We start from the raw sequence: 24,730 nt of genomic DNA on the forward strand, positions 1-24,730 counted from the left end.
GAAATTCTTTACCATAAAGTTCTTTAGCTTCTTCTACAAACATACACAACAGTTCATGTGCATAATCAACATGACTGTAACATAAAGTAGGACTAGTAAGGCAATAAATACCAACAAAGAATAAAAGGTAATGACTATAATGTACTTTGTCTATATTTCCTTTCAATGCAACTATACCACTGTATAACAAAAACTGCCTAAACTCTGTAGCTTTCCACCTTTCTATATCATGCAGAGAACGGCATTTTCTAGAGAATTCACGTGGAATATATTCTTTGAAGAGTAGTAGACGGTTTGATATCTGCTGGACAGCCTGATTTCCTATTCTAAGGCCTTTTGAAACTGGACTCTTAAGCCAGAGTAAAAGAATTCTTCTTGTAACCCCTAAGCACACTAAATGCATGTAATCTAAAGGAAACTGAGTGACCATGCCAACTGACAAACTAGTCAAGGGAGATAATCCATGAAATTGATGATTTTCATCTTCAATTAAATCGAAAGCTTCATCTGAACGTAATGTTGCATTTATTTCAGGAAAGATGACTTTTTCAGCCCACTCCCCTTTTTGACAACATTTATCACAGCCCCAGTAACCTGAATGCCCTTTTGTTTTCTTAACAAAAGACCGCGCTGGAGCATCACATATAAAACAAGATATACACAGTTTAATAGGAAAAATAGAATCTTCGTTGTCTTCAAATCTGAGTGAAGTGGCACCTTTCTCGAGTACTTGCATTTCATTCACAAAATCCGTTAAATATTCTTCAATGCTAACTGGTTTGCTACCTCCATAATACAAACCAATAAGGAATGGATCAGATTCAAATGGTTTACAAATTCTTCCAAGAATTGGCCAAAATTGACTGCATGAGGATTTAAATAAAGGCAAACCATCAAAATTAATTTGCAAATGGATAACTGGAGTCTCATTTGGATGAGAATGTAGAAATTTAAATAAATGTTTCGATTTTGTTAAGCAATTTTCAATTCCAAAATGGTAGTATGCACCACCTGTAATAGCTTTAACATTTATTTTTCTAGGAGTTTTCAGCAAAGTTCTTGAATCCTTTGGTAATGAAGGGTGGTAGGTGCACAATAAGCACAGTAAGGCACTAAGTGCATCATTTTTTATTTGAAAATCAATAGCCCACTTTCTGACTTCCTCTTGTAAATTATTTTCATAGTTGTCTTCTGGCGATGAGTCTGCATCTGTCTCACAATCTACATCCGACAGAATATCATTTAAATCTGTATAATCATAATTGCTAGTATTATCATACATGTGTTGCTCAGCGCCAGTCTGTTGATGGTGAGCTTCGTTTCTAACTTCTGAATAACATGCTTGGTGACCAGTTACTGTGACTGGTGTTGATGAATAATTTACACTGTCAAACTCATTGAGAATAGGCTTCTGATTACTACTTTTATCAATAGGCCTATCATACTCATAATCATAATTCCTGGGCCTGCCTCTGACAGAAACGTCATGTACTGCCCTTATACAGTCAGCTAAATCATTACTAACCCTTTTTCGGGTAGCTCTCCAAATAGAACTTTTAGATGGTTCTTTCGTTGAAAACATATTTATTATTTAAAACAATCACCTAGACTGTTACTGTAATGCCTAACTATGTAAATAGACTTCCTCTTATTTAATGACAGAAAGTGTTTTCTACACCGCAATATGAATTTATGTACATTATTCTCCTCACTGTTGAAAAAAAAGTCAATAATTGGTGCAATACCTGTTGATGCGACAAGCTCACCTGTTGTCGGATAATCTGTTATCAATAAAAATTGACGATGTTACCTGTTGATTAAGTGGTTTTAAGTCCTTGAAAGGATTATTAACAGAATCCAAACGTCGGTAGATTAAGCGATGATAAAGACGAGGTCTTAGTGCCGCTGGCTTGATACAACAAAGGCTCTGTTGTTGAGGAAAATGGCGAGCGAAGAATGGCAAGCAAAGACCAGCGGGATGCTGGCTTGATAACAATAGAAAGGAATGTGGACATAGAATTTAGGCCGAGATGCGATGGACCAGCGTGACGCTGGACGGGTAGCCACGCACACAATTTTAAAAATATTAAACAAAATGTTTAAAACACGCAACATAGATTGTAGTTAAATCTAATTTTAAACTGAAGTATTATATTTGATTTTTAACGTATTTCATGGAACATATATTAAGTTTAACAAACCTATTTAAATAAAATTGCTGCAGTAAATACATAAATCATTGTAATCTTGGCAAGCCAGGGTAAAAACGGTTAAATATCAAGGTATCAAGGGAAGCTATTCAAAACAAAGGGATGCAAGCACGTACAAATCTTGGCCGTATCCTGGCATAAGCATGGCGGGACCTTGGCCAATTTATCGCCAAGATAGCGATATTGGGCCAACCTTGGAACGACATTGGGTTGATAAATTGTGTTAGCTGGGTATTAGTATCTTTGGATCAGTTTTTGTTAACATATTTATAAAACATCTTACAGTTTGTGGTGGGGCTTTAACAGCAACTTCTGGTGAGATTACTTCACCAAATTTTCCACAAAACTATCCTCATCATAGACAATGTGAGTGGACTATAACAGTTCCAAGAGGACGCCAAATATTTCTAAACTTTACTTCTTTTCATCTGGAGCCATCAGATACTTGCATGTGGGATTTCCTTGAAATAAGGTATGAATCAATTCTCATGATATAAGTGTATTTCTTGCTAGTCTGATCAATCAGGAGTTAAATAATTTAAGTTGAGGTTTTTCAAATTAAAAAGATAAATTTTGTTCAAAATAATTTTCAGAGATGGGGGCTCAGCAAATTCTCCACTAAAGGTTAAGCTATGTGGCTATCAGGAAGCTGTTCCTCCTATACGTTCATATGGCAATCGTTTGTATCTGAAGTTTAAAACAGATGCTACAGTCACGCATCCAGGTTTCCGATTAGAGTATGGTAGCTCTGCTTCAGGTCAGCTTAATTAAAAATATCTCAATTCATAATAATCATTAAGTTTTCTAATATTTGGGTTAGATTTGTTTTCCTAAAAATATTATTACTTAAGTTTTAGATACATTTTTTAGTCTGATGATTTGTTGATTCATATTTAAATACTAAATAATTACATATTAGTGCATAGAATTAGTAATCGTGTATTATAGGCATATAAGAATACTTTTTTAATCATGTTAATCAATTCATACTATTTCATTATTGGAACAGTATGAGTAAACTCACTGCAGATACTGAATTCTTGTTAAAAATAAATTAAAGTATTTTCCATATATTTATGTCAGAACCTTTAAGTTAAAATAAAATTAGCTGTAAAAAGTCATGTAGAGCCTATTAAAATATTTACTGCATAATTATGTGGCAACTTTCTGCTATTGGACTTCTTTCTGAAAAGAATCTAAAAGCATTTCCCTCTATCAGTTTTAGAATCTGCTAGCCTATGGATATGTAATATTTCACCAGTATGTTTTTATGTGCATTTGAAAATAAATAATGTTTGACTTGTTCCACTATCCAAGACATTTTTACTACATGTTTCCACATCCATTCATATTGTCCTTATCCCTTTCTCTTGTTCATGGTGATTGTTGCTGTTAGATGTGTGTTCCAGTAAACAATGTTACGCTGCCTCAATTTTACCAGCTCTGTATTTTGAATATATAATTACTCAAGTCAGCTGTTTTACTGTTAACTGGGAATGGTATTACAAGGATTCATGATGGTTATTAAACATTAAATTAGTGATACATGAGAGATATTTAAACAATTGTTGGGGACTAACACCAGGGCCATTTATAATTGCAATTGTATAGACCCCAATACAAATATTTGCAAAAGATTACTTGGATACAAGCTGTAACTTTGGTCTCAATGTCTGTGGGTGGATTTGTTGTCAAACCTTTTAAATCAGTTGTGACTAATTGCTAATGTAGCAATTTCTTCGAAACTGTTAATAGCAATTTATTTCTGACCACAGTGGAATAATATCTAATTTTTAGTCTAATCAGATATTAAATTACTCATACAGTTTATAAGTACTATATTAAATAAAAATAGATAAGGTGGGGGGGGGGGTGATTTCCCCTAATCTTTCTGATAAATTTTTATATAACAGTAAAGGGAAGACACTTAAGGGCAATCAGGTTATTTGTTTTTTAAAACCTGGAAATAGCATAAAGTACCACTTCCTGATGTAGGAGATCACTCAAAATTTGAGAGTAATCCAAGTTTAAGATCTTTTACTTATATATTAAATTTTGTCTACCTAACAAACAGTGGGATACTCAAGTATCTTGTTCCCATGGAAATAGAAGCACTTCTGGTTACCGACTATCATTTAAAAGTTTACCAAAACCTTAGAATACAATATAATACTTATATTTGAAATTTTGTCCACCTAACTTAAAGTAACTCAAGTTGTAAGCCGTAGAGAATTCACAAGTGGGCTACCTTGTCTTGTTACCAGAAATCATCCAATAGTTGTTAGAAAACAACAAATTTGCTATGATAATTTTTTATGAAATTTCGTCAACGAAACTGAAATAATAGTCAAGTTATTGTGTTTACAGACACACATTCACTAAGATTTTCCAACTTATTAAACATAAAAATATGTCAAAATCTTGATTTAGATTTTTTGCACCATTACTATGCATCCTTTATGCATATAATAAAGTGGGGAGGTGTAAAATGGCAAAAAAAACTATCAAATTCTCATTTACTTTTTATGCAATACTTTCTCTATACTCTGTATATAAGAAAGTTGAAATAGGAGACAATAAGATAAAGTAGAAGTGTAGTTACGCAATCGCTTTGGTAAATTAAGTTCCCTGATGTTTACAAGTCTAACAGACAACCATGGATCTAAATGTCATTTTGATTTATATCTACTGATTCTAATTTAAAGCAAGTCTTTTAATCATGTGGTATGATTTGACTTAATTTAGAACAAATGAAATAGAAATAATTAATATTTGGTACTGTTTGATATTAATACTTAAATGTTGACTCTTTTGTCTAAATTATAAGTACAAAAAGAGTAGGAAAAATAATCATAAAAACGTTTTAGTAACAATCATTGGTCGCAAAGTCTTCTGACAAGATTTCCGGGGTAACAACACATTCTTTACAAGCATTTGTTGAATTTGCAATGTTTGTTTGTTTGTGGGTTTGTGGCTAATCTTATAACTCAATTTTGATCCACTTCTAATGCAGTGAGTTTTTTATCAAACTTTCAAGATATGTTCCCCTTTGATGACAATACAAGTCTATCTATTTTTATAATTTGATTAGATGTTTAATTAGTCATTAAAAATTAATTAAACAGGTTTAAAATGAAGGGGAGATAAAAATAAATTAAATCACTGGAAAGATTACTATAATCAATAACAGAAGGGCAGATAACGAGCTAGCCAATAACCCTAATAGTCTGGTGAGCTGTGGTTAATGAGAATGTTTACAGTCTTAGAGATGGTCAATCTAGTGAATGCTATTAAGGGCAGATAATAAAGTTTTTAAACGATTTGAAACTGAGGTGAGGTAACAAGTTTAAGAAGTTGCTGTCATAAAATACGGTCACGAATGGCTGCATTAACGGGCAGATAATCATCTTTCAGATATTGTGTACTACTGATGGTTTTTTAAAGCAAATGTTTTTAGTTGTGTCGACTTCATAAATTAGGAATCACTAAACAGAGGAAAATAAAACGAATATTTAAAAAAAACTTGATAGCAACAAGCTTTTGAATGCACTGAAAAATAAGAAAATTAAACTAATTTGCTTTCTTCAATAAAAAGCTTTGGTGGCTCATGAGATCTTTTACATATTTTGGCGACAAAAGCTTGTTTTAAAGAAAGTAAATTATTTTTTTTAAATAATTATAGTTAAAAAATGCTGTTTCTTTTCATATTTTTAGCTGTTTGTATCATTATTATATATAATTTTTAGGATGCTATGGTGATTTAAATTCACCAACTGGAAGTATTACTTCCCCTGATTATCCAGACAGTTACCCACATAACACTGATTGTATATGGACCATTACTGTTGCACAAGGAAATTCAATCATAATTACTTTTGCTGAAATTGACTTGGAGAACTATTATTTGTGTCATTATGATTACCTTATGGTATGTTTATGGTATAATAGTACATACTATTATACTTATGTGCAATTAATTAAGACCTTAAATGTTTATATTTATTATATTATCTGTTCCATTTTTATAGTCACTTGTTTATTAAAACTATTTAACATAAACTATTTAAACTTTGCTGCATGCTATATGTTTCCATGCACCTCCTTTGTTCTTCTATGCATATAAAAACAGATTCGTGAAGATGGAGAAACAGGAAAAATGCTTGGTAAATTTTGTGGCCGCACCCTTCCTCACCCCATTTACACTGAGTCTAACAAGCTGTGGATAAAATTTAAGAGTGACCAAGTCATAGAAGGCAGGGGATTCAGTTTACAGTATATTACAAGTGAGTGGATTTTGTTTAAACCAGCCTACATTGGTTGACTTAATGAAACTTAATTTTAAATTCATATTTTTTAAAGAACACTTAGACTTAAACAAATAAAAATCTACATTTGTGAGCCTTTAATTTGATAATGATTTCAATTTTCATAGTTAATGAGTAGCCTATAAATTAATTCTTTAAGAGCTGTAAATGATTAAATTACTACAAAGAAAGACTATTTCATTGTAATACTTTCAATACAATCTAGCTATAGAAAGGCTTTTTATTAGTTTTTTAATACATAAATATTTTTAAATAGACTAGTAATATCGAATAGTAAAAAGAATTGCCCTCCAAATGAATGTCATAATTGAGTGGAAAATAAGTACTTTATGAAGAAACTTTAATAAATTTTTTAAAATGTTAATAAAACATCTAATTAAGACACAATTTATGTCACAGTGCTTTATTGTCAAGTCTTGACCTATGTGAAAAGTTTGAAACAAATCAGTCTGGTAGAAGTGATATTTTTTGAGAAATCAGAAGTACTGTAAAGCACTACTTCCGGTTACCAGAAGTCACTCAAAATTTGACAAAATCAACAGAATAAAATCTTATACCTAATTTGGAAATTTTGTTCATCTAACTGAAACAGTACTTTTGTTATCTGTATTTTAGAAACCTGAAATAGAGTAAGTACCACTTCCAGATATCGAAGGTCACTTAAAATTAAAGAATAGTCCAAGTATAAAATTTAGTCTACCTAACTGAAGCAGTATTCAAAGTAACATGTTCCATAGGAAATTGAGCAATGTACCACTTTCGGCTACTGGAACTTGTATACAAGTTGGAAGGAACCTTTGCACATAATCTAATACTTATATTTGAAATTTTGTCAACCAAACTTTAATAGTACTCAGGTTATCAGCTTTTGAGAGACCAGATGTATAGTATGTATTACTCAAAATTGATAGACAGCTACAAAATTAATACTATATATAAAATCTGGTCAGTATAACTGAAATGGCACACAAGTTATCGTGTTTACAGACACACAAACAGACAGGATGGCAAATTTAAGTTTTTGCAGCTTTGGAAGGTTATATAACATCAAAATTTGTCAAAATCTCAATTTCTTTTGCATGATTACAATGCATCATTTATGTTCAGTATACAATACAATGGGGAGGTGTAAAACTGAAAACTATTAAAATTTCATTTAATTTTTCTGCATGATTATAAAACTCTATATTCAGTTTACGAGAAAGTTAAAAAGTGATGTCTCATGATGTTCATCTTGTTCAAACTCATTACAGTTTCTAGAAATGGCTTCAATGGCATTTGTCACATTCAAGCTATTATCTGTATACATTCTTCTTGTATTAAATAGTTTTTTTTAAAATAGATATTGGTTTGGTAACAATTAACACTAAATTACTTATAAAAGTAGCGATCTTTTAATTAATGGATTAAAGATTACGTAATATATTCAAAGTGTACTTCTTACTTTTTGCTTCAAATAAACCCAGCATATTGGGAAATTAAATTACAACTAGCAAGTGTTTGCCTACAACAAATTGTTGTAATTATATTAGTATTGAAGCAGATTTAGCTAATTAAAACTGATGTTGATATATTCTGAAAGGACACCAAAATACTTTCTGAAAAAATAAAATGAAAATGAGGCTAGACACCAAGGTGATGGTAAAAAAGTAGGTCTAGCAACACCCTAAAGAAATATTTGTAACAAGACAATAGTCTTATTTATAGATAAAAATTTCAATCTTCAAAGTCATTATATTTTGCTTTAATTTATTTACTTTGTATATTTATATATCACATTAGTAATAAGTGTTTTAATAGCCAAGCAGTAAATTTAGTATTTATTTAATGAATTTAATATTGTATTAACTTTATATACTTGAAGTTTAACCTTTACAATTTTGAGTTTATAATTATGTACACATTTTTTATCTTCTAGATTGTAACAAAAACTTTACTGGATTTGGGGGTGCCATTGAAAGTCAAAATTATCCTAATTCATATCTCAACAATTTAAATTGCACATGGTTCATTGAAGTAAATAAAGGGAACAAGATAAATTTGGAGTTTGCTACATTTCTTTTGGAAGACCATGACTATCTTCAGGTTTGTTATAAAATAAAAATAACTATAAATAAAATTTTTTTTCTCTAAGCCCATATTTAATTATATTAAAGGCTCTACATGAGCTTCTGACTGTTAAATAGTGCTGTGTTTGTCCACATTTGGCTTTTGGTTCCGTTATGATTAGTTTTTTCAATATGTGGTGGAAAAAGAGAGGGGTAAATGGCTAAGTCAGCCCTAGAATGAGTACAAAAGTGCGACCTAAGCCAAAGTTTTCATTTTAGAGCATCCATATGGCCTGTTGACTCGGGCTTCAGTCTGATTTTCTTTCTGGATATGCTTCCATCATTTTATATCAACCCAAAACATCTGTAATGCAGCGTTACTTGATTTAGTTGTTTTCTCTACTATAACTACATGGTTTAATATATCCTGAGCTAACTGGCGTAATCTACCCAGAGTTCTAACTCTGAAGTTTAGGTTTTGCTACCTTACACCCTCTCAACCTACAAGGCCAAATACTTAAGCACACAGTGAATATATATTGCAGATGCTCCTGATTCAATTTAGTGAACAACTATAATTTAATCTTATCCATAGTCTATTGCTGGGGGCTCCAAATCATTCTGCCGGGACGCAGGCTGACATTCCTGATTCAATTTAGTCCAAAAATTAACACGTTAGAAATACTCCACTTCAGCAATCAAGTCTAGTTTTTTACTATATGTATGTCTTTTACACACATACCCACAGTGCGCATAGTCCATTTCATATTTATATATTTGCTTACAGTTTAGAAATATATGTAAATAATAAGTAATAGAACATAAATTACAAAAGTTTTAATATAAACTGTATTGTACATTGTAAAATATGATATATCATAATATATATATATTATAACTAGGAAAAACTGATGTTGAAATTCAGAATTTTTAAAGTGGTGTATATATATATATATATATATATATATATATATATATATATATATATATATATATATATATATATATATATATATATATATATATATGTATATATATATATGTATGTGTGACACTTGCAGATTACAGATGTTCAAAACTCTTCTCAAAGTAGGCGCCTTACAGGCAACACTATACCACAGTCCTATAACTCCAGTGGTAATGTTCTGAAGCTAAATTTCATCACTGATTCATCAATTGTCTTTAGTGGATTTAGACTTGAATGGGCGTTCATTGGTAATTATATCAATATTACATTATGCTTTATATTAAGATATTTATTTTACATTAAAACAATAATAGTTTGATTTTCTTCTAGAGCTCATTAATAAATAAAAAATTAATGCAGGGGATAAGTAAAGTAAAAATGCATTATCAGTCCTGATAGACAAGTCTATTCCCAGTAATTCTTACTTTGCCTAATGTGAATCAGGTACCCATTAGAGCTGGGTGGACTCAAGCACAAGATTCCAATTTGTTACTTTCAGGTTTGCAATCCAATAATATGGTTTTATTTCAGTCATGCGAAACATATTTCTATGCAACATAATTCATTATAAACAACAAATTTTTACATTGGAATCAAGAGCTTTCATGCAAGAAAGTTGTAAAATCTCAACATGAGGTAATGGGAGAGGGGGTGCCAAAAGGCTTGTCTGAAGACAATAGGCCCTCGAGCTGTTTTGTTGAATGCCCAAAAATCAATTTTAAAAAAAACACTTCAGTTGATTGCAGAAATTTAAAAAAAAATAGATCTATGTTTACATTGGATGATATGTGTGTGTGTGTGTTTGTGTGTGTCATTGCTAGTAATATTTTGTGATAGGCAGTTACATGAATGTAAAAAAAAACAGCAGTTAATTTTTTTTTTTTTTTAACTATTAGATACTTTCTACAAAAATAAAAAAAAATCTTTGAATGGTTTATATTCTTACAATTTTTTTTCCTTTTACTCATCAATTATCATACATTTATTTAACTGCCTATAAAATAATTTTTGATCTCAGGTTTTATTTAAATTGCAATTATGCAATTTAATTACTAAAACATTTAGGTTAAATAACATGCATTGAATAGAAATGCAATGAATGTGACTATGTGCAATATTAAAAATAGTAGTGAAAACTGCCATAATATTTAAATAATCTCCAAACAACATTGACAATACAAACTATTCTAAAGAAGAAAGAAATATTAAAGATACCATTGTAGTAAACTCCATTCTGGCTATGTGCCATAAGTTCAATAATGTTAAGACTGAAGTGGTATGGTGGAGTGCAGAGATGCCTATGCAAAAGTCAGTTTCTGGATTGTTCTAAAAAGAGTTCACCCAGCTCTGTTGGGGACCTGACTTTAAAAAAATGGTGGTTGATCATAGAACTGACAGTATTCTTTCACATGCTGAGGTAACTGATACAAATGAATAATCTTATTAAACGGCCAATGTGAAAAAAGGCCTTTGTGCCTACAATTGTAACCGTTGTTTGAATAAATTTGAATTTGAATTCTTCTGCTCTATTTACTGCCAGGTCTAAAAACAACTAAAATGTATTATGTTCCTACCAATGTATTTTTTAAAATTCATTCTTGCTGAAAAAATAATTTTCTTCAATTGTTACAATTTTTAAATTTCTAGGCTGTGGAGGAATATTGCAAGATCCTACGGGCAACTTTACCAGTCCAAACTTCCCAAATCCTTATAACAGAAACATTGAATGTGTATGGAGAATTATTGCTAACTTGGATCAGGCAATTGAACTTACATTTCCAACATTTCAACTAGAAGCTCACGGTTTCTGTGAATATGACTATGTGAAGGTATCATTTAAACTGTTTCATACACCTTTGTTGTAATGTTTTTTTTTAATTGATTAGTAATGATATTAACTAAGATAGTAGTATTTATTTTTAAATTGTTTTTTTTTTTTTTTTTTTGTTTTTTGTACAAATTTAGGATTTAAAAAATGAACTACACTATTTACCTATGCTTCTTGGAATATTAAAGTTCTAAACATTATATGTCAGAAATTTTTTAATAAAGGAATTTATGCACAATTTTCAACAAATTTAAAAATTATAAATACATTTGAATATTTTGTACTAAATAGGCATGCAACAATGTACTTAAATACTGTTTCAAATATATATCAAGGGACACTCTTATCATAGAACAGCTCATCTTATTATACTCATATAGATCTACATCCCATCATACTAACATGAACATCTTGTTGAAGGTAAAGTTTCAGTTTGTTTCTCAATACTTTGTGTTAATTATTTTTCAGGTTTTTGAAGGTGGAAGTGATCAAGGCCCACTTCTTACTCAGCTATGTCATGCACAATCAAACCAAATCATCACATCACATGGAAACCAGATGTTCATTAAGTTTATGAGTGGTGCTTCGAGTGATGCTTCAATAAAAAGAAATGGATTCAGTGCTACATACAGGGCAATACCTGGAGGTAACAAAATGTATATATATATGTATACCTCAGTTATTCTCTGCATTTTTCTATGGGTTGTCTTCAGACATCAAAGAGTTTTTCTTTGATTTGAAATAATGTGTGGTCAAATATTTGCTTAAAATAGATCTTTTGTTAATTTGGCTTAGAACGATGATAATGGGCCTACATAGAAACACATTTTATTACTGTGAAATGGTCTATATCATGTTGACTTTTATAGTATAAATTATTTTCATTAGAAAGCTGATCTAAAAAAAACTCTTAAAGTATCAAATTACTGGAAATGAGAATATTGTAATTCATATAAAAATCTTTTACATATTCCTTAAACTCGCCTTCAAATATAAAGAGCATAATTAAATTTAACTATAAGAGAGGGTTATTTTAAACCAAGACAAACCATGTAAGATGACTTGATATGATTCTTCTTAAATTAATAAAACAATGTATTTCAGGATGTGGTGGAAATTTCTCTGCTATGACAGCTACAATAATGTCTAAAAACTACCCACAAAATTATGACAGCAATTCAACATGTCACTGGAGGATAACTGTTGGAGAAGGACATAATGTTGTTCTTACATTTACAGACTTTGCTCTTGGGAATTGCCCCAATGACTATGTAGAAGTAAGTGATTACAAAATTTTTTACTTTAATAATATCATTTGTACAAAAACTTTTTAGTTTTTTTACAGGAAAAACAATGGGTTATTCACTTCTTTTTGTACAGTTAAATCCTTTAATTTCTAATTGTCGAAAACTAAAATTAAACCAATTTGTATCAGCGTAATGTGATTTGTTTACTGAACATTTATTTTATACTAATTTTATAGCCAGACCTGAAATAAAAACAGTATGAAAAATTTTGGGATAGTTGCCTGAAGTAATAAAAATAAAATCTAGCTACTTATTATGCCTACCATCTAACATTTTAAAAAGAAACAATTTGTATTTACTAAGTTGTACAAATGCAATGACAAATTATAAACTAAACGAGTTATATTCCATGTTATTTAATATTAAATGTATACAACATCTGCATGCCTGCTAAACATTTTAAAACTAATATTAATAAATTAAACTTATTGTAGAAATTCTCAATATGAAAAGCAAAATATATTATTTTCAAATATTTTAGTTCAATTGATTTCTATTTTAAAATCATAGTTGTTCTTAAAAAAAGTTATTTCTGAAGATTTTCATTGTTTTAATTTAAGAACAAAACTAAGTCATAGGATAGAATATTTTAAAATTCATATCAACCCATAATTGTTATCTTTTGTGTCAATAAGTATATCCTTTTATACTACAATAGCTTTAGTTTTACTATTCTATCATGTAACTTATAATTGGAGTTCATTTCCAAATATTATAACATAATTTGTGTAATTGGTAATTTGCATTAATATTACCTGTATCTTCTTTAGAAACACAAAGATTTGACTCTTATTTTTAGCATCATGAATTACACTTTTACTTAAAAATAATATATATGTATATACATATAGATCTATATATATAGTGTGCCTTATCTGGTTAGTGCCCCTGGTCATCCATGGGCCCTCTGCTGATCTGTTATTAACAGGCTTTCACCCATGCAGCCAGCATTAACAATGTTTCAAGGCTGACTGAAAAGTTCAAAATCTGTCAAAGGTGCTAAGCCACTGAATGCATTGTAGACGGTCACGTATATGTATCTAACAAAATAATATGTAGGCCTATATCAAAGTAAATCATTTCAATATTATTAATAACAGAATTTTAAGATGCTGGTTGTACATTATAGCAGCTCGCTTATTATATTACAAATTAAACACTCATCATTTGTCATTGTGGTGTGTTCATGCACTGTGGATACAAGGTAATCCTTTTGCAGGCAAGCATTGTCATTGTGAGTTTGCATTAATGCTACTGAAAACTTCCTATATGGAAATGAGATATATCTCATCATCTTTTGTAGATCTTTGATGTAATTGATTCAAATGAGGTCTCCCTTGGAAGGCTTTGTGACAATCAACTACCAAACCAGACAGAGTACAGATCAACTGGAAATCAAATGTCCATTCGCATGTTGTCATTACAAGGCGTTAAGAATAAAGGCTTTAAAGCTGAATACAAAACAGGTATTAGATTCTGTTCATTAAATTCTTTATTGTTGATCCTGAGCAACTGTTATCAGCTACAGTAACCTCATACAGACCACAAAGAGGAATTCTCAATGAAGATAGCTTTGAAGGACAATATAATAACTCAGACATCAGCACAGGGTGATGACACAAGGAATATAATTTTCCACTTAAACAGATATGACATGACTCGCTATTTCATAGACAAGACTTCAGTCTAGACACACGCTCATAGCATACATTCACACAGGCACGACTTCATTGACATAGAACACTACCTACTACCTTTCATGAACAAGACAACAATGACTATCCTTGTGCATTCTTTTCAATAACCTAACATATAACTTCACATATTTGCCCTACCTCATCGCACCACTAAAAAAATTCTTCCAATACACAAAATCTTAATACATGTACTCACTAGTTCAAAATTAATGTTCTTCTTTTGATTCCCATCAACTTATAATACTGAAAAGTGAATTTATACCTTATTAAAATAAACCGGGAGTGATCTCCCCTAAACTTTCTCGAATATTCATAATAATATATAACACTATGGGGGATGGAAACTAGGGATATAGACATGATTTTTAACTTTTTAAAATAGAATAGAATCGCGTAGAAAAAAGAATTGCGCACTAAGTGAATGCCAAACAAAATGCGAATAATAGTGCTGAATATTATTAGTACTTTTTATAAATTCACATGCGTTTTTTGAGAAATAGAATATAGCGTAAATTACTAGATCTACTTCCAGTCAACGGAAATTACTCAAAATTTGACAAAAGGTAGATAATTTGATCTTTTACTTTAAATATGAAATTTCATTTATGTATCTGAAAGAGTACTCAAGTTATAGGCTTTTGAAAAATTCAAAGTAGAAAAAGTTCCACTTCCGGTTATTGGAAATCGCTCAAAAGTTGATACGCATCTACAAATTTGATATAATACTTATATATGAAATTGCATCAATTTAGCTGTAACGGTACTCAAGTTATCGTGTTTACACACACACACACACACACACATACACATACGGACAAGATTGCAAAGTTTTTCCGACTCAGGGAGGTGTAAAAATCTCGATTTAAAAAAACAAGTTAATAAAAAGTCTAGTGACAATTTAAGCGCAATTTCCTTAATTAATTTTTTAGAATTCACAGACCTACGTAAAAATCCTTTCGAACCTCCGCTCATTCGCTATGGTAAAATCCTTTCGAACCTCAGCACTTTGCGCTAAAAACCTACATGATGCTCAGTTTAAATTTAAAAAAAATTCTTTTGAACCTCCGCTCATTCGCTATGGTAAAATTCTTTCGAACCTCAGCTTTGCGCTAAAAACCTACACGATGCTCAGTTTAAATGTTCTTAATTAATTTTTTGTGACCGAACGAAAGGATATTTTTGAAAACTTTCTTCGGCAATATTGGTCTAAATTATGGCAGGAATCAATTGGTAAATGTTTTAAGTCGCTAAGTGGTCTGGTTGCCGAAATATGGAACAAAAACTGCATTTGTTTGAGGTATTTTGGCTTTTCCGGGAAATCCAGGAAGGAATTCCGGGAATTTTTTTGGCCCACAATCATCCTTGGAACTTGCTTAACATATTTTCTTTTGGAACTAGTCCTCGATATTGCTTCGTTGAGGAGGAGATACGACTTAAAGCTGTGGACATACATCCATACATCCACACATCCATCCAGAAATGACGCATTATTAAACGCAATTTTCTTTTTTTTTTAAATTGCGCTAAAAATGTGAACGATTACAAGACTTTCTCTACACTTCGAGTATACGAGAAAGTAATAAAAGCGTTTGCTAAATTACTATTATACTACTAGTAATAATTTCTTTGGTTATTTCTAGCTTTAATGAAACCGGAAGTAATTTTGTATTTATTAAAATAATGTTTTTAAATATATTCAATTTTGGTTGAAAATATGCTTTCAGGCAACAAAAATTTGGAACCATTAGGAACCAGCTTTTCATGCCTGTTGATTTTCTTAGAAAACATTTTTTTTTTCCATTTCATAAATTTCAAGTTTAAAAGCTTAAAATTGCGCGTACCTCCAAGAAGACTAAAAAGTGATTTTAAAAAAAAAAGTAGGCTAGTTTATACTAGATATATTTTCTTATAAAATATATCAAGTATAAACTAGCCTACTGAGTGGTCTACACGATTTTCCTGTTATAAATTTCAGTGTGGTCTACACGATTGTACTCCTTATGTTTTGCCTTACTGGGCTCGTTTGAAGGTGAACTGTTCACAGGTCGGGTTGACCTTGCCGAGAAAAAACGTCACGCTTATACAAGATAGGCCTCAGGTAGAGGTTCGTACAAACTAGCAATGTCTAGTATGGATGTACGGATAAGCCACACGTTAAATTAAGAAGCTGAAGAGAAAACCATCGACGACGGTGAACTGTTCACATATACTGTTTATAAGAACGTCATGCTTACTCTAAATGCGCTGACCGCGAAGGAGACGCTGTAATCTCAGTTTTGAATAACTATTGCTATATTGCTTTTTTTTCAAATTCAAATCAATATTACGCATAATTGTAACAATTCCATCATTTGGAAAGTTTGGGGCGCTTTTTACGTCGCATTGCCTTTTATTTTTGGTGTCTCACAATTGATGTAGAAAACAATTAAATAAGTCCGTAATACTAAGAAGCAGTCTATAATTCTTTATTTCGACTATGTATAATTCAGTAATGAGCTTTTTTATCTACCACGTTTGGCGCTCCCTTTGGGTTGGTGCCTATAGCGGCCGCCACATCGGCCCTTCCCTAGCCACGCCTCAGTTAATATAATAATATAATTATTGTATATTGTGGTTTGTCGTGTTTTTAGTTATTTGTTGTATAGTGTACCTTTAATTTGTTGTGCTTTGCATGTTTTTATTTTTAGTGTTTGTTGTTTTATTTTGCTGTGTATTTTATGGTGTATGCTGTGTTTTGAACTAAGTTATGAGCGTTACGTTCTGTTCTTTTATCTCAATATACCTAGCTATAGCTTTAGCCCTCACTCCGCAATAGATTAATCTGGAGACGTCTGTGTAATTAGCCTGTACACAATTCCTTTTCTTTAAGTATCTGAAGTTAATCTTTAAAAACAAACATTTTCTTTCACCGATTCGTGCTATGTATCAGAGCTGGCAAAGGTCCCAAGACTTTCGATTGTCTATAGCTGCGTGAAATGTTTTTGTTTCAAATTAATACACCTGTCCTAAGTTAGGTCATTAAGTGTAACAAATTAATTCTATTTGGTCACACAATGGCAAATAAACAGAGCGAGAAATATATTAGCCGAGGTTGTGACCAGATTTGGTCGGTGTTGTGAAAAAAACAAAAAACTTCTTTTGGCATGTGCTATATTTAGACTCTCGATCTAAATCAGACTTTATCTGCTCTTCTACATATTCCTGCAGATCTATCTATTATTTAAAGTAAAAAAAAAAAGTTAACACAGCCACATTTTGTTATTAAATATAACGCATTTCTATTCATTTTATAAATCTATGTATTAGTAAACCGGGAGTGATCTCCCCTAAACTTTCTCGAATATTCTTATATAAAACAACAGGGGATAGGAACTCCATTTTAAATACTTTAAGTTTTTAAAATAGAATAAAATCTCGTAGAAAAAAGAATTGCACCTCAAGTGAACGCCAAATGAAATGTGCATAATAGTGCGCAATATTATTAGTACTTATAAATTTAAATGCGTTTTTGAGAAATCGGAAATAGCGTAAATTAGTACTTCCGGTCAACGGAAATTACTCAAAATTTAACAGAAGGTAGAGAATAATTAGATCTTTTACTTACATGTGAAATGTCATTTATCTATCTGAAATAGTACTCAAGTTATAGGCTTTTGAAAAATTCAAAGTAGAAAAAGTACCACTTACGGTTATCGGAAATCGCTCAAAAGTTGATACGGATCTACGATTTTGTTAAAATACTTATATATGAAATTTCATCAACCTAGCTGAAACGGTACTCAAGTTAACGTGTTTACACACACACACACAGACATACGGACAAGATTTCAAAATTATGTTTTTCCGTATCAGTGCGGTGTAAATCGTCGAGATTTGTAAAAATCTCGATTTTTTTTGCACGATTACAAGACTTTCTCTATTCTTCGTGTATACAAATAAAACGGGAGTGATCTCCCCTAAACTTTCTCGAATATTCTTATATAAAACAACAGGGGATGGGAACTCGGGATATAGTTATGATTTTTAATCCATTTTAAATACATACACTTTTTAAAATAAAATAGAATCTCATAGAAAAAAGTATTGCACACCAAGCGAACGCCGAATAAAGATGTTCATAATGGTGCGCAATATTATTAGTTCTTTATAAATTTAGATGCGTTTTTGAGAAATCGTAAATAGCGTAAATTAGTACTTCCCGTCAACGGAAATTACTCAAAATTTAACAGAAGGTAGAGAATAATTAGATCTTTTACTTACATGTGAAATTTCATTTATCTATCTGAAATAGTACTCAAATTATAGGCTTTTGAAAAATTCAAAGTAGAAAAAGTACCACTTCCGGTTATCGGAAATCGCTCAAAAGTTGATACGGATCCACGATTTTGATAAAATACTTATATATGAAATTTCATCAACCAAACTGTAATGGTACTCAAGTTATCGTGTTTACACACGGACAGACAGACAGACACACAGACAGACACACAGACATACGGACAAGATTGCAAAATTATGTTTTTCCGTATCAGTGAGGTGTAAAACGTCGAGATTTGTAAAAATCTCGATTTTTTTTTTGCACGATTACAATACTTTCTCTATACTTCGTATATACGAGAAAGTAAAAAAGCCATATTTCCTGTAAATAGCTAATACTGTTTTTTATTTCTTTAAAATGTGTACCTGTTAGTTTTTTCTTTCCCAAAATTTTGTGAAAATAGTTATATTGTATCTGCTTTACTACTAATAAATTATTTTTTTTACGTTAATAACACTAATTTTTAGGTTGATAACACTAATCAATTATGAACACCCAGACCTTAGTTTTATTTGTTCAGCCTTCTGTTAAATATTCCATTGTAAACTATTTTTTTAAATATCTATAATTGGTTATGTAACAATAATTTTAGGCTGTGGTGGTACTTTGAATGCAGACTTGGGAGGATCAATACAATCTCTCTTCTATCCGAATCAGTATCCTTACAATACAACTTGCATCTGGATTATCAGGACTCACACACTTGGTAAGTTTTGAAGATGCATTTTTCAGAAGACTTTTTTGTCAAAACTGACTTGTGGATCCTTCTCTCATCATCAATAAAATAAATATGAAAATCCTTTATAATAATGTAACGCTCAGTCAGTGGGAATAGTTTTACCCACTGAGGTGTTGTGGTTAAGACGGGCTGACCCTGAGATTTAGGACACACTGACACCGATAGTTGTTGTCAAGTACTGGCTTTATTCACTACATCGAGCCATGACGGCGACGCAGCACAACAGTAGTATGACTATTACAGATGAATACCAAAAGAACAGAAAAACCAAAAAGAAAACAGAAGAAAACTGTAAACCCTAAAACAAATGTAAAGAAAAAGTTACATTAATGATAACACCACGTGAAGGCTACAAACATACACGGGTACAATAAAATATGTTGCGGCCAATACACAGTACTGCCAACAAGTACCAATAAGTAGTACAACAATAAATACGTAAATAAATACTCAACCTAACTAGTGTGCACATGCAGCACTAGCAGTAATACACAAATAAGTATTCTAACAATAAACATAATTTATATACCCACACTACCTTCATTAGGTCTATATCTTGGTACCGTCACCGTGTCCACAGACAGCAGCCTTGCGGTAGCCACGAAACTACCCACAGTCCCATGTCACATGACACAGTCCCATGTCACACAGGTAAAATCGCCCACAAGAGCATGCAACACAACTACATCAACAGGGCTACGGCCCCACAGGGGCCGCAACTCAATGAATTAAAACTTTATTTGTTATCCCCCCTTGGCTGGTAACCATATGTGTTACACAGCCCCCCTAACAAATAAATGTAAAATGGAATTTACATTTACAGCTCATAAATAATTGTACTTAAAAAAAATTCAGTACAGTAGTTCACAGACATTAAGTCCCATCAACTCAAATATATTATTCCCGGCAAACCGGTAGAGGCTCCAGTGCTGGTACTGGTCGCTACTTGATGCGCCAGGTTGAGTCGCTCTACGGGTCGTCGTTGACGGGTTGCCCTCCGCAACTCCGCTGGTGGTTCTGGGTTGATCAAAGAGTCATCCTCGTCCGATGCTTCGTCCCTCGCATTGACCTCGTCCAGATATGGGGCTGGCCTGACCATCACCTTTTCTTGTCCGTCCCGGGCGACCACCTCTGGCACGAAAGTCGCTGCATATGGTCGGAGTCTGGTTGGGACCACCTTGATTGCCAGTTCCTCCTCTTCATCTGTCTCACTGGTTGGGATGATCTCTCCCCCTCAGCCACAGTCGTTTCTGAACTCGACATTGTATAGTCGGGTCGCTGCCAACCACGGCGGCGCCAACCCCGTCGTCGGCCTCTCCTCCGGCGTCGTCTCCGACCTCTGTTTGTGTCATGTCTGTCTCCCAAGCGACAATCTTGCTCGCGCTGAGACTGACATTCATGGTGTGGCCGTCTACCCTCCTCACGCGCACCCTCCGGCTGCAACCCTCCTCCACGGCGGAACACCCGACAGTCGTACTTCCTGCCGCTAGGCGAGGTAACCTGAGCTATGGTTGCTCGACACTGTGCTGATCTCGGTGGCCTAAACTTGGGCTGGGAGCTTGGCAGACCAAGCATCAGCATCCGCTCCCCGACGCTGATGGTGTGGCGTTTCCCTGCTGTTGACCCCGTTGCCTAGCTGCTTTCCTTGGACAGTCGCGGACGAATTGCTCTCTGGACCCACACCCGTAACAAGCTCCTCTGGAGGGCCGTTGTTTCCGGGCTAGGATATCTGCCACCTTCTCCTCCAGACGGTCGAGTTGTTCCTCCGTGAGCATCAGCGGCGTCGTCTCTTGGCGAACAGCTGCCGTTACTGCGTCGACCTGGATAGTCCTGTTAGCTGCTGCCGTGGCTACGACTGGGGACTCAGTTGTCCCGCCCAGTCTTTTAACAGCTTTCAGGACGTCCTCCACCTTCGGGCTGGCTTCCCCTGCGAAACCAAATGTGCCGCGAAGTTCGAGCTCCAGAAGAGGTGAAACCCCCTTGCAGAAGGTGTGATACACCTTCTTCTGGGCGTCGGCCGCAGTAAAAACACGCTGCTGGTTTAGCCTCGTCATCTCTGACCACAGTTGGCAGAGAAATTCCGACGCTGACTCTCTTGGATGTGGAGTGAGTTGGCTGAACTGCAGATACCTGTAGTCTGCACATCGGGTGTCGCCGAAAGTGCTTTGCAGGAGGCTTAGCACTTGCTCTGGACTCGCAGCCTGCTTTACCTGCTCATAGGCAATCCCTCTCAGGCTGCCAAAGATGCGTGGCAACGGGTTCGGAACGCTGGTGTTCCGCAGCGAACATTGCACTTGGGTTTCCTAGTCCGGGAAACTCACCTCCCCTCCTCCAGTGGGTGGAAGGCTGGTGAACACGCTCAGTTTGCTGTGTGCACACACCTCCACCGTCACGGGCCGCTGCGCGCTTGCCTATAGCTCCGCCATCCTAGTCGTCAACTCGGCCAGCTCCTGCGACAACTTCTCGAACGTTGGATCGCTGTTCGCCATGCCTATCTCTCCAGGTCAAGCCCCACGTTGGGCGCCAAATGTAACCCTCACTCAGTGGGGATGCTTTTACCCACGGAGGTGTTGTGGTTAAGACGGGCTGACTCTGAGATTTAGGACACACTGACACCGACAGTTGTTGTCAAGTTGTCAAGTACTGGCTATATTCACTACATCGAGCCATGACGGCGATGCAGCACAACAGTAGTACGACCCCTTGGCTGGTAACCATATGTGTTACAATAAGATGCTTTTAAATGCACCAAAAAATAAGAAAATAAAACAAACTTGCTCTGGTGGCTTATGGGATTTAGTACATATTTTAGCGACCAATGTTTGCTTTAAAGAAATCATCTAATACGCACATGTCGAGTTGAAAATTTGATAATTCACCCCGTTTGCCGGAAAGACGTCTATTAACTGTTAAGTATTTATCCATTACATGTTAAACATAATAAGTCTAATCAACTCTTATTATAAGTTGCAGACATAAGCTGCCATCAGCCTTTCACTTTCATGTCCTAATGTATTTTGTGTGTATGTATTCTGACAAAGTATCAACACTATTAGCCTACTATGACTACAGTTAGTCTATAGCATAGTAGTAACATTTATTAGGATATGGTATTAGTTTATCTGTATAGTATTAGGCCCTAGTTATGATTAAATTAGTAAGTATATAGGCCTATTAGGCCTATATAGTCTAGATCTAGGTCCAGGATAGATGTGCAATAACCTCTGAACAGTTACTTTTCTCTGTAAAATCTAGATTCTAGATCTAGCCCTATGTAGAATTGCTTAGATTTAGAGTATAGATCCTAAATTTTTAATGGTGATTTTTTAAATGGTCTGAATTTTTAAAACTATTTTTTTCTGAAGTCAGATCCATTGTCCTAACGAAATTTATTAAATCACACCAAGGAACATTTTTAAAGAAAAATATCGAAAAATGATTATTCATCATTTAACTTAATTTAAGACATCATCAAAGGTTACGGAAGCAATAAATCCAGAAAAAAAGCTTGCTGAAATCTGAGTAATCTGGTGTATAATGGTGTTTGAAACCTCATGTAATATGACAATTAGGAACAAAAAAGATGAAAATTATGTTGAGTTGATCTATATGTTGATAATCTTTCAGGGGAAACATTAAACTAACTTAAACAAATGATTGTAATATCTCCAAGTTTTTTTTATGTGCATTAATTATTAATAATGTAGTCGTAGGTTGCGTAAAAATTTAAAAAATCAACATTTTTAATTTTATTTTTTAGCTTCCAATGTTCATCTTTCATTTACCTACATGAATATACCTGATGTTGATGGTTGCCAGCAAAGTTATGTAACAGTTAATGATGGCACAGAACCACTTGAGCTTCATCCAAACCAACAACAAACAAGATATTGTGGAAACAACATCCCTGCACCTTATTATTCTCAAGATTTTGCCATCTATGTAGTGTTCAGGTCTGGTGCTTCTTATCGTACTGGCAATGGATTTAGGGCTGTATACTCATCATCACTTGCTTGTAAGTTATAATTATGTTTCTTTGACACTTCATTATTGTTTGTGTAAACTTACATAATCTATCAATGTTATATATTTATAAATAAATAAATTAAAAAAAAAAAAAAAAAAAAAAAATATATATATATATATATATATATATATATATATATATATATATATATATATATATATATATATATATATATATATATATATATATTTATATATGAAAGAATGTGTGCCTGTCTGTGGGTATTATATGCATTACTACACAATTCATCTGACCGCCATGAAACTTGGGGATGTTGTTGCGAATACTCCTGGGAATCATCAATCTTTTCCCTTTCATGCCCTAGATTCATAGGGCAGAAGAAGTAGAGTTAATCTTTCTCACTGACCTTGTCATAGGAATAGTGTGGTCAGCATTATGCCCGGCCACCTTTGTTTCCCTTAAGTGAGTAAGGTACTCATCAGGGACATCCTGCAACCATGAGTAGAAACAAAATCTTTTGAATTCTAAAGGAATTAACCAAGCTAAGATTGTTTTAAAAAAAAATCAACATGTTTGTTTCCCTTGGACCATAAATGTTTCTGGCAACTAAATATAATATTGGCTACAATCTGATCCAGAGGTAGGTTTTTTTTTTCTGATATTTTTTTCAAGGGTGGGTAGGATGCTGGTTACAATTAATATTTTCTGTATAAATTATAAACTGTAATAGTTCGTTTGAAGGCCAGAAGCCTTTGAGTGACCCGAGTTTCCTCCTGGCTACCAAAGTACCTGGGGTCCACTCGGGTGTCCTGTCATTATGTGACCCAGAGAATTCTGGGCTCACCATGAGTACTACATGTTTTAAAGAGTGCCTTACATGAGGTAATTAGTTGGCTACTACAATCTATTACTGAACCAAAACAGGGCGGCGCCTGGGGCACTTTTGGTAGTTTGACTGGTGTCATCCACTGGCGCCCTGATACCTGGCCGGTCGATGTTTTTTTTTTTTGGGTGCAATATGTATCAGTTATTAAAACTACCATTGCATTAGGACAGAAAATAAAGTCACACATCTAAAAATACACCATTGGATACAGTTGATTGTTATCATAACAAGTGTCCTTGCTTTTATATTTCTTCTGAGATCTCAGTATTGTGCGACGGGTAAGCTAGTTGAAAATATATTGTTTTCCTCTCATTTTATACTAAGTTCAATACTCAGGGTATATCAGGGTACTTTTTTAATACATTTTTATGTTCGGATAGTCAATTTATTAGGAGGCATAGTGGGTTCAAAAGGTTA

General features: G+C 33.3%; 1 protein-coding gene across 1 annotated transcript in view; it reads left to right on the top strand.

The window, feature by feature from the left end:
* Nucleotides 1-24,730, top strand: part of LOC131958173 (cubilin-like) — a 54,368-nt gene that overhangs the window by 26,573 nt on the left and 3,065 nt on the right. The window contains exons 22-33 of the mRNA XM_059323044.1: nt 2,496-2,682; nt 2,804-2,967; nt 5,957-6,138; nt 6,340-6,493; nt 8,454-8,620; nt 9,645-9,798; nt 11,198-11,379; nt 11,847-12,024; nt 12,483-12,655; nt 13,989-14,151; nt 19,293-19,406; nt 23,200-23,454. Of these exons, the coding sequence (XP_059179027.1) occupies nt 2,496-2,682; nt 2,804-2,967; nt 5,957-6,138; nt 6,340-6,493; nt 8,454-8,620; nt 9,645-9,798; nt 11,198-11,379; nt 11,847-12,024; nt 12,483-12,655; nt 13,989-14,151; nt 19,293-19,406; nt 23,200-23,454 (2,073 nt within the window). The remainder of the gene's footprint in view (nt 1-2,495; nt 2,683-2,803; nt 2,968-5,956; nt 6,139-6,339; nt 6,494-8,453; nt 8,621-9,644; nt 9,799-11,197; nt 11,380-11,846; nt 12,025-12,482; nt 12,656-13,988; nt 14,152-19,292; nt 19,407-23,199; nt 23,455-24,730) is intronic.

The sequence above is a fragment of the Physella acuta genome, unplaced genomic scaffold, assembly GCF_028476545.2.
Source record: "Physella acuta isolate Inbredline_101_S28 unplaced genomic scaffold, ASM2847654v3 ptg001297l, whole genome shotgun sequence".
Lineage (NCBI taxonomy): Eukaryota > Metazoa > Mollusca > Gastropoda > Physidae > Physella > Physella acuta.